General features: G+C 45.7%; 1 protein-coding gene across 4 annotated transcripts; it reads right to left on the bottom strand.

The window, feature by feature from the left end:
• Window positions 1-241: 241 nt before the first annotated feature.
• Window positions 242-10752, bottom strand: LOC308482559 (trophoblast glycoprotein-like). 4 transcript variants are annotated; one of them, XM_081015782.1, is made up of 4 exons: window positions 9532-10752; window positions 6346-6551; window positions 5841-6151; window positions 242-2968 (listed from the first exon to the last, which is right to left on the bottom strand). In XM_081015782.1, the coding sequence occupies exons 3-4, from the start codon at window positions 6116-6118 to the stop codon at window positions 2131-2133; spliced, it is 1116 nt and encodes a 371-aa protein (XP_080871908.1). In that variant the 5' UTR covers window positions 6119-6151; window positions 6346-6551; window positions 9532-10752; the 3' UTR covers window positions 242-2130. The 4 variants fall into 4 exon arrangements, with proteins under 4 accessions (XP_080871908.1, XP_080871907.1, XP_080871906.1 ...); XM_081015781.1 differs by lacking the exon at window positions 6346-6551 and having other exon boundaries at window positions 5841-6147; XM_081015780.1 differs by lacking the exon at window positions 6346-6551 and having other exon boundaries at window positions 9532-10751.
• Between the last annotated feature and the right edge of the window lie 3333 nt (window positions 10753-14085).

Below are 14085 nucleotides of genomic sequence, written 5' to 3'. Positions count from 1 at the left end.
TATCAGAAGAAGAGTAATAAAAAAGAAGAGTAATAAAATTGCACCATCGTTGGTGTCTGTCTGTCACAACGGCAAGCACTGTGTTAAGTACTGAAAACCAGAACAAAGTAATATTTCCCTGTAAGGACAAACTTGCATTTTATTTTTTGAGTTGTGTCCTCCTACAATTGTTTGTGGACATGTTGAAAATATCCTAGAGTGTTCTAATTTTGCAATTATTGCCCTTAAATGCAATACATCATGGGGGGGGGGGGCAAACAGCTATATGCTTAAGACCAGCAGGAGAAAATGTATTTATTCCTCCTTAGAACTCCTGGGGAAAGGAGATCAGTGTTGCATAACTTTGGCTGCAACCCTCTCTATGTTTACTCCCTGTTAAATTCAGTGAGATTTCTGTTACTTAAGCTCAAACTTGCAAGTACTTTTCAAGAGTTTCCCACTTCCCTTCAAAATGGTTCTATGATTGGGAGGAGGAAGCTGTGGCTCTTAAGATGTTGGACTTCACCTCCCATCATCTCTGGCCATTGGCCATCCAGGCTGGAGCTGATGGGAGTTGGAAAAAGGTTGCTACATCCCTACAGGTTACAAGTTCCCCATCCCTACCTACAAGGGCCACTGCAGGAAATAAAACACGGCATATATACACTTCTCATAGTTCTTACAATAACCCTGTAAGGTAGGTGGACCATTATCATTGCCATGGCTATTGTTCACATCACCACGTTGCTGACCAAGCTAAGAGAGGACAGTGTCTCTGAGGCCACACAGCTGATTCTTTGGCTGAGCTGGATTTGAAAACAAAAGGAATGACAGCTCAAAGCAAATGCTTTCAACCATGATCAAAGTCAGCTCTTTGCACCAGGCACTGTTTTTGTTCAGAAGACCCAAGGGTGGGACACAGAATGTACTCTTGAATTTAGCAGCATTGTTGTGGAGTTTGCCAACACTATTCCAAAACCCAGTGAAGAGCCCCTACTTGATTTCTGATGAGCACACTACTGATACCAGCAAGGAGAAGAACAGACCCATCAGTTTCTAGCTAAGAAGGAAGAGACAAATAAGATGCCTCTGTTGTTCAGTGGAATAATGCTGTGGATTTTGCCACAGGCTGATCTCTATGCTCAGAAAAAGAATGTATAGCAGCTCTCCTATAACTGTACTATTGGAGAATGAAGGTAAAGGGTAAGACAATGGCAAGATTTAATGCTGTCACAAGTTCTTTGCACATGGAAAAATTGTATGGCAGGGAGGTGAGAAACAATGGGCAGAGAAGGCAGGGAAGCAAATTTCAGCTTGACGTCAGGAGAAAATACCCAACAGAGCTTTCTCATAGTGGAACAGACTGTGGTGGGCTGTCCTTTACCGAAGGTATTTATTTAAGCAGAGCTGGATGACTATCTGCCAGGGATGCTGTAGTTGCATCCAGCACTGAGTAGGGATTGAACCAGATGACCTTCAAGGTCCTTTCCAACTATATGATTCTAAGCTAGTCTTCCCTCAAGCATGCTTATTCTTAGCATGCTGGAGGTTTGGGGCCTTTGACCAAGCATACCACCATAGCATTCCCCCATGTGTCCTCAGAAGCGGTGCAGTTGCTGAGAGAGGTCCTTTATGAAGACCAAAGTTATTTGGCCATGTCTGACATAAGCACCACACCATCTCCTGGACCTGTTACTCAATGAGCAAGACAGATAACTGATCCTGTTGAGACAGGACAGAAATAGACTCCCCAGAATATTTAAGACTCAACAGGATAAGATTCCAGACTCCTGGTCCTCCAGGAGGCTAAACATTTTGGTGACAGCACATCCCATCAGAATGGTGACATCTTCTTTCCGTTCTCTGCAGAACTGGCTCCTAGAACTGCGATATGCTCTTCCTTTTGCGTTTCAAATTAGCCAAACCACCTGCAGAATGTTAAGGATAAATATAAAAGGAGGCTCTTTGAGGCCACACCCAGAGTTTTGATCCACAGGTCCCTCTGTCTTAATTGGCTTGGGTTTTCAACGGCAGAGAAGGCATTTCTAAACAGCCCACTTCCAAAAACTATGGGTGCCATCAGTTCAGGGTGCCTGATAGACACAGCAAAGGAACATTGGAAAGCCCCCCCCCCCCAAGCTATCAACAGCATTATACATCCAGTGCCGAAACCTGCGTGATGTGGCGATCGGAGTCTATTTCATAGCGATACTGATACTCCTCTATCAGACTTTGGCAGGTATCCCTCATGCTGTTCATCCATGTCTTGATACCCTTACGGTTCAAGTAAAGCACAAAGAGGAAGATGACACCGATGACTCCTAGGACTGCACCTAAAGCCGCGTAGGATGTCTGAAGAACATTTTCGCCATGCTGGCTGGTGTGGCACTCCAGATCTGCCCCAGCCAATTCCACCAGGGAGGCATTTTTCAGTTCCTGTGGGAAGGCACAAGCTAACTTCTCCACATCCACCACCAGCTGGCTCTGGTTCAGCCAGTTCACCAGGTCTTCTATGTCGCAGTTGCATACAAAGGGGTTGTCCTTCAGGAAGAGGCGGAGGTGCGATTGCCTCCTGAGGGCAGACAACGCTTCTTTCCTCAGGGTCTTGAAGGAATTCGAGGTCAAATCAAGGTACTTAAGATCAAGGCCAACAAAGGTGGAGTTCTTGATGTCCACCAAGGAATTATTCCTCAAGTCTAAATGCTCGAGCTTGGAGAGTGTGGAGAACATGCCACCTGGCAAGTAGACAATTTCATTGCTGGGGAGTTCCAGCCTGGAGAGGTTCTGGAAGCCCCCCTGGGCCAGGGCATTCGCCACAGGGCGGATGGCGGAGGAGTTGCATAGCGAGTGGCTGAGGTTCAGCTCTCGGATGGAGTTGTTCCTAGCGTTGAAAGCATTGGGGTGGATGGCAGCCAAAAGATTATGACTCAGGTCCAAGTAACGCAGGCTTTGGAGAGTAGAGAAGGCCTGTGACTCTATAGTGTTAATCCTGGAGAGAGAGAGAGGAAAGACCAAACCTAAATCATTCTGTAATGTCTCAATGATAACACTCTGAGGATCGGTGTAAAACGAGCTTCTAAGCTGTCTACCTTGGGGGGGGGGGGCAAGCAAGGTAGCCCTGTATAGGGAAGTTTTTAATGTTTTCCTGTGGTCAATGTGCTTAATTTATTGGAAGCTGTCTAGAGTGGCTGGGGCAACCCAGTCAGATGGGTGGCATATAACTAATGAATTATTATTATTATTATTATTATTATTATTATTATTATTAATTGGTGCACCAGTTCTGGGATGTTCTCGCAAGATCTCACAGAACCATCTGACTTCTGATGAGATCTTGGGTGGGTATTCCTAGCTTTCCAGAGCTGGGGAGCTGGATGTGATTCAACTGCCAAAAATAATTTAAAACAATTCACTTTGGAAAAGTTTTGGTTGAGATATTTCGCTGTGCCTCATTTCAAAGCGAAGTGAGAATTGCGGGCTGCATCACCTTATACAGCAAAGTGAAGATGGTATCATATATTAGTGATCTGTCACATTAAAAACTCATTGCATGTAGAAAAGTGGATCAACAGGAACGTACCGGTAGATTGAGCAGATGGGCCTTCCCTTTATTTCTTGGCCCAAGTCCTTGTTTTAATGGGATTGTTTTAGAGCATATTTTAATGATAGATGTTTTAACAGGATCACTTTACTGTGTGCTTTAATTCTTTTACTTCGATGATGGATGTTTCTACTTCATTGCTTGTGTTTGGTTTTTATACTTCTACACCAGTTATAACCCTATTTTGGCATTAAGTGGCAAATAAATAACCTTGCTGTTTATTCAATAATGAAGTTTGATTGCTCTTTTTAGAGGTGGAATTAGATGTAAAAATAAAAAAATAATATTATTTAATTTCAGAAGGATATATCTGGTTGTGGGGACCAATGTGCCTAAAAGAGCACCTTCCCCAATGTCAGTCATCGCAGATCCTACAATCAGGAGGTGAGGCCTTATTGGTGGTGGCGCTGCCACTAGGAGCTGCCTGACACATGACAGGGCCTTTTCCCCAATACAGAATGCCCTCCCTGGTGCAGTGCATCTGTCTCCTACGTTAATTGCCTTTCAGCAGGTTAAAAACTGGAAGGTCCAGTTTCTGGCAACCTTGAAATCACTGGTTGAGAGAATGCTTTTAACCTGTTTTTAGAGTGCTTTTGAAAATGTTTTTATTAGTAATGTGTTTGCTGCCTGGGCTTCTTTGGGAGGAAGAGTAGGATATAAATTGAAAAATAATAATAATGTTCCTGAGAGCTGTTGGTTCCCAGTTCCACAGGAGAGTCCTATGGAAGAGCCCGTTATCCTTTTTAAAAGGCTCATTTCCATGGCCCCTTTGCACTCAGACCTAAGCTTTTGGCAGGCACTGCAGCTATCCCAGCCAGCCTCCTGGATGGTTGCAGAGGCCTCGTGGCTCTGATACAAAGACCTCAGAAGTCAGTGAGTTTGGTTGCCCCTTATACTCCCTGCCACCAATGAAAAGCAGGCAGGGCACCAGAGCATCAGTCTAGAGCTTTAATTGCAGTCTCCGGCAAGCCTGTTGCCATGGTAATGCCTGTTATCTCCACAGCAAAGGTGGCAGGACATGTAAGCACAGACCAGGGAACACTGACTCCGGGTGAATGCTACAGAAGACTGCAACAGATACTCTATTTTTCCTGTCCTGAATCTCCTGACATTCAGCTTCACTGGATGACCCCAGGTTCTAGTATTAAGAAAGAAGAAGAGAAACTTCTCACGATACTTGTCTATTCAAAATCAGCAGTGCAATCTTATATAAGTCTACTCAGAAGTAAGCCCCAGTGACTTCAATGGGGCACACCCCTGGTCAGGGGATATATGGGCATAACATTTGAATAAGAACAGAAGCAATAGTTGTAAATCAAAAGCCATACTTTATTTTTAGGTGGGGTGTGTGTGTACACAAGGTGCTATGGTGGAAGAAGCTGTTGTGACAGAAGGGAGAATACCTTTTCTGAGACGACATCTACATATTTATATATTTGTATTAAAAGCTCTCAGTGGTCCCACCTGCTTTGTACATTATAAACATTTACAGCTCACAGAGCTAAATTTCCCAGAGTTCCTTGGGAAGAGGGATTGATTTCATAAGCCACTCTGGGAATTGCAGCTCCGTGAGGGGAGATGGGGCATTGTAACAACTCTCCACTCAGCCTTTTTCAACCTGTGGGTCCCCAGATGTTGTTGAACTACAACTCCCATCACCCCTAGCTAGCAGGGCCAGAGCTCAGGGATGATGGGAGTTGTAGTCCAACAACATCTGGGGACCCACAGGTTGAGAACCGCTGCTCCACATCCTCAACAAACTACTTCCCCCAGGATTCTTTGAGGGAAGCCATGACTGCTTCAAATTACCATAAACATGGTGGAAGAGCTCAGGCTTGAGCACTAAATGCCACCCACACTAGGCAACTCTCTGTGTGGCCTTCCAAGCTATCCCTAGGCCACGCTGCTCCCTAGGCCTATTTCATTTCCTTTGTTGAGTTCCTTAATTTCAAACACAGTATGAACTCCATTGCCTTCTAAAAAAAGTGGGTAGGGGAAGTTCAGCAGTTGAGCATCTGCTTTGCATGCAGAAGTTCCTAGTTCTCTATGCCCGGTATCTCCTGATAGAGCTGGGAGAGAACCCTATCTGAAACCCTGGAGAGCTGCCAGTCAGTGCAGACAAGATGGGCCTATGTTCTGATTTGGTATATGGTAGCTTCTTATGTTCCTGTGTGTGTGTGTGTGTGTGTGTGTGTGTGTGTGTCCTCCTCTGGTTCCACTTTCTTTTGAGCACTGCTCCCCAGCTTCTAGCGAGCTTTACCTATTGCTGGCCAGAGAGAGCGTGACCAAATTTGGCAGCCCCTTGAAATCCTGGCTGCCGATGTGGGCGATCTGGTTGCCGGTTATGAAGAGGTTGCGGGTATATCCAGGAATGCCAGCTGGGATGGAAGTCAGCTCTTTCTGGACACACTTCACGGTGCGGGCCGGTTCTGAGCACTCGCAAGGGACTGGGCACAGCTGGCCGGAGAGAGGGGCAACAAGGAGGAAGAGGAGCTCCCAAGCGCCCAGGATGGCACTGGGAGAATCCCGAGGGGTCATTTCCAACACAACTCCAATTGCGAATGATCCTGGCTGGTGATGAAGGAAAGAGGTAATTGTTAGAACACTGCACAGTTTGCTTAGAGAGAATAAAATCTGCCTAGTAACGTTCCTCCACAAGAGCAAAATGGGAAGAAACAGATGAGCGTGCCAGTGTGGTATAGTGTAGTGTAGTGGTCAGAGAGCAGGCAAACCAGAATTCAGGTCCTCACTCTTGCAAAGCTCACCTTCCCATTTAAAGGGCTGTATGTAGTTCAGTGGTAGAGTGTTGTGTTTTCTATGCAGAAGGTCCCAGGTTCAACCCCTGGGATCTTCAGGTAGGGCTGGGAGCATTCTCTCTGAAACCCCGAAGAGCAGCTGCCAGCCAGCAGAGACAATACTGAGCTCCATAGGCCAATAGCCTGAGCTGGCATTAAGGCAGCCTCCTATGTTCCTACCTCACAGGGTTGCCATAAAGAGAGAGAAAAAGAAGGTCAATGTATGCCACCATGAGCTCTTTGGAGAGAGGACTATATACAGTAGATTTGGAATGCAAGGATTACAAATCAATTACCAGCCCTAGGACAGTGTTCACAATCTCTTAACATGGATTACTATATAGTTATACAAGCATTATGCAGCACTTCATGTAAGCTTGCTCTAGGTTCTTTTTTAGGATTTGGGTTGTTAAAACACTAAAGTTGCCAAAACAGTTCAAACCAGTCACTCAGCATGTCACTAAAATTACCAAAACAGTTCAAACCAGTCACTCAGCATGTCAGTTCTGAACCACAGGTTCACCAGTAATGGCTACATAAATGCCAAACTATGCCAAACTTCTGGGTGTACAAACTGGACACATTAACCCTGGGGAGCCTCAACCTGGAGGACAGTACCGGCTTCAGCGAATGAAGCCCACCTGAGCCATTCCATCCTCAAAACTCTCTTTAAGTGTCACCATTTCATTTCTATCAGAGCAGCTGGTTAAGGCAGAAATCCAAACATTGACTCTGTTTTGTTAATTACAGCCTTCCTTCCTTCCACAAAGATCAAGGTGGCAGAGATGACGTTCCCAACTGACGTTCCAACCCAACCAAGAACTACTTAGCACTAGAAAGGTTGCCATATTAAACTATCTCCTGGGGCTCAGCACTGCGTGTTCAAGAGTCTTCATGTATCCTTACAATAACCCTGTAAGGTAAGTCAGCATTATTATTTCCATATATGTAAATAGTTTAATGCTGTATTCTTCAGTTGCTGCAACTCACTCTGCAACCTCGTGGTGAAAGGCAGGTAAGAAATTAATAATAGTATTGACAAATGTGGGAATTGAGGCTAAGAGATCTAATAGGGACCACTGATCAGTAGAACAAGATATGCTTACATGCAGAAGGTTTAGGTTAAAAGGATCACAGGTGGCAGGAAAGACCCAGGGCCCTGGAGAAATGCTGCCAGATAGAGCAAGCAGTTCTGGGCCAGTTGGCCAAACAGTCTGGCCTGGCATAAGGCATATTCCTATGCCTTTTTCTTAGGCCATTTATGAGCATTGGTGAGGTGGGGAGAGAGTCAGACCTTTGATGCATTTAGCTCAGTACGGTCTACACTGACATGCAGCAGCTCTCCAGGGTTTCAGCAAGTCTCTCCTAGTCCTGTCTGAAGATGCCAGGGATTGAACCTGCAACCTTCTGCACTGAGCTATGTCTGACCCACCCCCTCGCTGACACTCTGTTCTGCTCCTTTGAAGAGTCACACGATGGAGGAAGGTCTTCTTCCTGATCTTCTGCCAAGCCTAGGGAACATGGAGCAGGCCACTATCCATGGCACACGGCTTCTGTTTGGACTAGATCAGCAAGGCCAAGAGCCATCTGGGAGGCCCAGGACCTCCACACCCACACTGCCCAGGCTTGCAACCCAGGGAGGTCACTTGCTAATGCAGTGATTTGATTTCACCTCCTGAAGGCACTCTATTGCCTCTCGAGACAGGCGGATGCCAACAACCATTAGAGGACATAGGGGAACATACATAGGAACAGAGAAAGCTGTCTTATACTGACTAGGTCAGATCACTGTCCATCTAGCTCAGTACTGCCCACACTGACAGGCAGCAGCTCTCCGGGGTTTCAGATGTGGGGAGATTCTACAAGCCCTACCTGGAGATGCCAGGGATTGGACCTGGACATTCTGCATGTAAAGCAGATACTTTACCACTTACTGTGTGACGGTAGAGGTGCAGTTTGAACTGAAGGCTTTCTGATTCACAGTGCTATGTTATCCCTGCTGGGGGCACCATCCTGAAACTCCTGGTCTGCCCAGAAGCAAACTCAATAGGTTAAAAAAGCGAGGTTACGTTTTTATCATTCTGCAATAATCACCCTGACTGTCAATGTGGCAGGCTGGTGGAAGAAGCTTATGAGGACCACATGAAACATTTTTGAAGGCTCAAAACTCCAGGTCACGGCTACGCATCAAAGCACCGCTCATGGATTCCTAGTTTCTAAGGCCTTCCTTTGTGCACAAGCACAAACATGCCCATCACCCAAATACCACATCCCCACCTTCTTTAGCCAATATCCAACCTGGTCTAAACATATCACAGAGCAAAAGGGGAACAAGATGCTCAGGTTCTAAGGTGGCAGAATGGCATGTACCACGTTGGACAAGAGGTGGGGGCAACCACTCTGGAATGCTCTGCAGGGAGGGCTTTGAAAACAAGCAGAACAATAAAATTTCCCTGCAAGTAAAAAATTAGCTCAACAGGGAAAAGGGGGAGTTAAAAATCTTTCTTCCTGCTGTGTTAACTTTTAATGAACCATTTTAATGGTTCAGTCCCTACTCTGATGAAGCTAAGCAAGTTGGGGGTCTGGTCAGTGCCTGGATGAGAGACCAGTTGGAAAGCAGAGGCTCTGCATGGAAGAAAGGTAGCAACCAAGTGTAAGTAAATAAATAAATAAATTAGATGATGGATGGATGGATAGATGATAGAAAAATAGATGATAGAAAAAGGAATCATTCCACAGTTCATGCTACACCCTCAGGATACTAACATGCCAGTTCTACTGCAAGACTAGATCTTGACCCCTTAGGGCCAGTCCACACATCATAACATAATGACCTTTTGTTTTTATTAATTCATTCAATTAGATGTATATACCATTTAATCATCAAAACTTCCAAGCGGTTGACACAGAACAATAAGAGCATATATTAAAAATACTAAAATCAAATGCTAAAAACAATCCCTCCCAACCCTCTCTCACACAGACACACCTCTGCCCTGTTGCATTTGCCCTCCACCCCACCCCATCCCCCAGAATCCTGGCCAAACGGCAATGGGGGTGGGTGGGATACCTACTGTACGCAGACACTGCCACCCCAGGGTCCTCCCATCAACAAATGCTAAAAATTAACCACCATCTCCTCCAAAGTAGACACACCTTCTCTCCCTCCAACCTGGCTCTGATGCTTTTCTTCTTCTTGCAAAGAAAAGAAAGATGATGCAAACTTGTTGGAGAGCAGGATCCGTGCTGTTTCCCTCTACCTTCCCAAAGCCAAAGATCTCTCTGCTTCCCAGGCTGGGATCTCCAGGCTACACAATGGGATGAAATAAATTCAAAGGCAAAATCGGAGGCGGGGCTTGCTGGGGGAGGGGGACCGCCCTCCCTTTCCCAGCTCCCATCCTCTCCCTTAAAGGTATAGGAGCCCCCAAAAGGCAGCAAGCTCGCCCATCTCTTCCAGTGCCTCCTTTGCCCCAGGGTCAGTGGGGAATATCAGCTCACTCAGAAGGAGGGGACGAGCTTCCCCAAGATGGCAAAAGCAGGGCAGGATCTTGCAGGTGCTTGGGATTAAATTGGGAGAACCACGTACACCACCTTGAGCTCCTTGAAGGAAAGGAGGGAAATGACTGTAAATATGTAAATATTTTAAAAAGCAACCCTTCTAGACTGGGAGTTGGGTTGGAGGAGTTCTGCAACATATTATTGACACAATCACAGTGCATTTGTGGTGGATTTATACTGGAGCATCCACACAGCATTCTGCTTTATTAGTTGTCCTACAGTGCTGTGTATGTTGTAGCATTATTGCCCTCTGAAAAGGCACCCTTGGGCTGTAGCTCAGCAAAAGTGGTACCACACAGCCCTCTCAAATGGAACAGTTGTGGTATACAAAGTTACTGATTCCAGCAGGCAGCTTTAAGGAGTTGCACCAGCTGGAAATAAAGCAGAACATGTGCCCTGAAACCTTTGCGGGTGCTGGGAATTGTAGCTTTGTGGGCAATAAAACTACAGTTCCCAGGATTATTTGGGTGGGTGCCTTGAATGAATGACCTGGATTCATCCTGGTTTAGGATGGGCCCACGACAAATCTTGCATCACTCTGCCATCTCAGTTGCAGCTGCCACTCCCCTTAGTGATGGATAGGTTTATGAGAACCCTCAAAGAGCTATGTCCATCCAAGCTGTCACTGGATGGCTCCCTTTGATCTCTCCTTATGAACAGAGGCGCCGGCCACGCACAGTAGGGCTCGAGGCAGTATTGCTCATCTTGGCTTTGTGACCTGCTGCCCCTGCAGAAGCCGACCGGGTAGGGGTGGGAGGCAGCAAGATGGATAGCACTTTCCCAATTGCAAAGCATTTATTTGGTTTTTAAACAGCAATATGTGGGGGGGGGGGCGGGGAGGACAGCACTTCCTAATCAGATTATTCAGTCACCGCACAAAGGGGCATCTCTGCTGGAATCAAGGCAGCTGGTGGCCAGGATCTTGTGGGGAGGTGGGGGAAGAAGCAAGCAGCTTGGGGAGTTTAGGGGCAAATGTCTTCCTGCCCAGTGTACAACATGAGCCTCAGGGTTTGTGACAGCACAAGGCAGATTTTGCTGGATAAACAACAGCAGAAGGAGAGAGAAGGGCTAATGAAGCAGGCAAGGCAAGCTGTAGAACTTGGCAGAGATGCAAAGACAGATTCATCCTCGGCGAAGTTCTCTTTCCAGAGAGTTGGTGTCAGTATTCCATGTCCCAAAAGACAATATTGCCAACTACACAACAGGTTTTCTACCAGTAAGGGCTGGTCTCTCTCCCATCTACCCATTGTAGTGGGTGCATTGAATGGCCGTTGCAACGTAAACATAAAATACATATAAAACACAGAACACCGGGGGGGGGGGGTCATCAATCCAACAAGACAGGAGTAAAGCTTGTGAATAAATATAAACAGAATTGAAAACATTCATCTGATTAAAAACTTCGTCACAGTGAAATGATGCTGGCTGGCGAGCTTTAGGATTTGGGACAAGTGACCTGAGTTGGATGTTGGCACAACTTTGCCAAGAAAATCTCAACGGCGTTTGTGTCCGGATTTTCACTTTTTGAAATATGGGAACCCTCTTATGTTGGCTTCCTTGACAGATGGCCGCCCAGTGTTCAACTTCTCCTTAAATTCCTCCCACAAAATAGAGTCTGCCACCTTCCACTTTCAAACAGCCCTTACCAGATCCACTTCCTTGCCATTGCCGTTGCAAAATTGGTTGACTGATCTCCTGTTAATAACTTGTTCAGGCACCAAGGCCCTCTTCCCCTCATGAAGGGCAGTCCTGCTCATTTATACCTGGCCTAGAGTGACTACACAAGCCTGGCATTTGACCCAATGGCCTTGCCCTTGTGGCTTGTGTGAAGAGGGGCAGGCATCACCTCCTTTTTTCCTTAAGCAAAGGCAGAGTCCCTGTTCCCTTCCCTCTAGCCAAGCCACACAGCCTTGAGATCAAAAGGTGCAATTTTGCACCTCCTGGAACAAAAGGGTCATCAAAGGGTGCATGTGTGTGTCAAAGGCATGCAAAAAGGAGAAAGCAATAATGGCAAAACCAATTCTGTCACCTCAGTGTGAAACCCCCTCGATCATTATACAAATGAGGAAGGAGGGATGGGAGGCCTTGATGAAATCTGTGCTTTCAACAAGCAGAAAGGCACTTTTTCGCTGCTGGCGAAGGCTAGTGTCTTCCTTTTCCTTGTGGAAAGAAAACTACATGAAGGAGCCGTTGCTCTTTGACTAAAGCTGCTGTGGGGATGCACTATATTAAAATAAAATATTTTATTAAAAAAAAAGCAGAAAGGCATTTTTCATTACCATCATCAATCAGGGCAGATTTGCCCTGCTTTGGGGGGGGGGTCACACTGAGGCAGGGATGGAGAGCTTGTATGATAATGGAAAGCCAAGGGACCATGGGAGTCTATTGCTGGCCAAATAGGAGGTGCTCTTATATTGGGCTGAAGAACATGTGGCCCTCCAGATATCACTGGGCTACAGCTCCCATCTCCCCTTACCATTGGCCATGCAGGCAGGGGCTCAGGGGAGTCTGGAGGGCCGCAAATTTCCCATCCCTCTCCCATACCTTTAAGGACAGAGATGTTGGCCTGCTGCAGCCAAATTTCTACCAAAGGCAAGACTTGAAGCAAATGTGAGACTTGAAGACTATGTTCAGTAGTCTTTCCCTGTATTTGCACGTTGTTGGCACACCAGGAGGAGGTGGCCACGTCTTCACTCAATGCACATTACCTATTTGGTTTCCCTGCACCTGCAGCATCTTGAATTCCTATTCGTGAAGCAAATGTACACACTTCAGCTTAACTGATGTGAACACAGTTTAGGATTTAAAATCGGGTGGAAACTGTTTTGAAGGGAAATGTGTCGATCAGCCTTCTTGATGATCCAGCTCACACTTCCATACATCACTACTGGGAAAAACATAGCTTTAACTATACGGACCTTTGTTGGCAAGGTGATGTCTCTGCTTTTTAAGATGCTGTCTAGGTTTGTCATTGCTTTTCTCCTAAGAAGCAGGTGTCTTTTAACTTTGTGACTGCTGTCACCATCTGCAGTGATCATGGAACCCAAGAAAGTAAAACCTCTCACTGCCTTCATTTCTTTCCCTTCTATTTGCCAGGAGGCGATGGGACCAGTGGCCATGATCTTGCCATGGGTTAGCCTATTAACGCAGGCCGTGTGATCAATGCCTATGCGGATTCAGTCCACAATAAATTACATTAAGCCTAGCATAACACCACAAAGGTACATTTCCCAGAATGGGTTAAAAACCAATCCCTCTTCCTACAGAACTCTTGGAATGGTAGCTCAGGAGAATAGGTGTCACCTAACAACTCTCAGCAAACTACAGTTCCCAGGATCCTTTTGGGGAGGCTATGATACTGGTATGATGCTGCTTTAAATGTATACTGCAGATGGAAGCTTTTAAGGTGCCACCGGGTTCTTTTTTGTTTTAGGAGCAGACACACCCCCTCAGGAATTCAGCAAGATATTTCCCCAAAACTCAGTCAGGGAGGAGCTTTAATAGGAGTGACGATAACATTATAATGTGAGGCCTTGTTGGTGTTGCCACCCAGCTTGCCTGATCTGCGACAAGGCCTTTTCTGTGGTGGTTCAGCTAGTGAGGTGCGCCTGTCTCTATTATTAGCTTTCAGGAGGAATTTGAAAACATTCTTATTTACCCAGGTGTCTGGTGACTAAAGGATGCTGTTCCTGGCAACCTCGAGATCATTGGCTACAGGAATGTTTCTAACTGTATTTGTTTTAGATATTTTTAATCGTAATTTTTTATGTTTAATCTGTTTTAAAATGGTTTGTTGTTTTTGCTTTGTTTCTGTTTTTAAATTGTATATCTGTTTGCTTCCCTGGGTTACTTAAGGGAGGACGTGCAGGATAGATAGAAGTCAATTAATTAGCTAGTTTTTGAGTTCTCCAGAACTTTTCATCGGTTTAAGCAAAGCCATGGGTGGAGGCAGCAGATAGAAAAATACTAGCTTGATCAAGCAGCCACAAAGTCTGCATTTAGTCAGAGTCTTAAAAGGCGTATAGGAGGAGATTACAGACTTAATTGGATTAGACTCAACTAGGAGTTATGGAAGTTTCAGATTACACCTAGAGTTGCTGGGAAAAAGAAACCCATGATGGTTATTTTAGAAAAAAGATAGAATCATTTTTT

The sequence above is a fragment of the Podarcis pityusensis genome (assembly GCF_964106645.2).
Source record: "Podarcis pityusensis genome assembly, chromosome: 8".
NCBI classification, from domain to species: Eukaryota; Metazoa; Chordata; class Lepidosauria; order Squamata; family Lacertidae; genus Podarcis; species Podarcis pityusensis.
The sequence above is the reverse complement of the archived record's forward strand: the minus strand, read 5'-3'. Positions and strand labels throughout refer to the sequence as shown.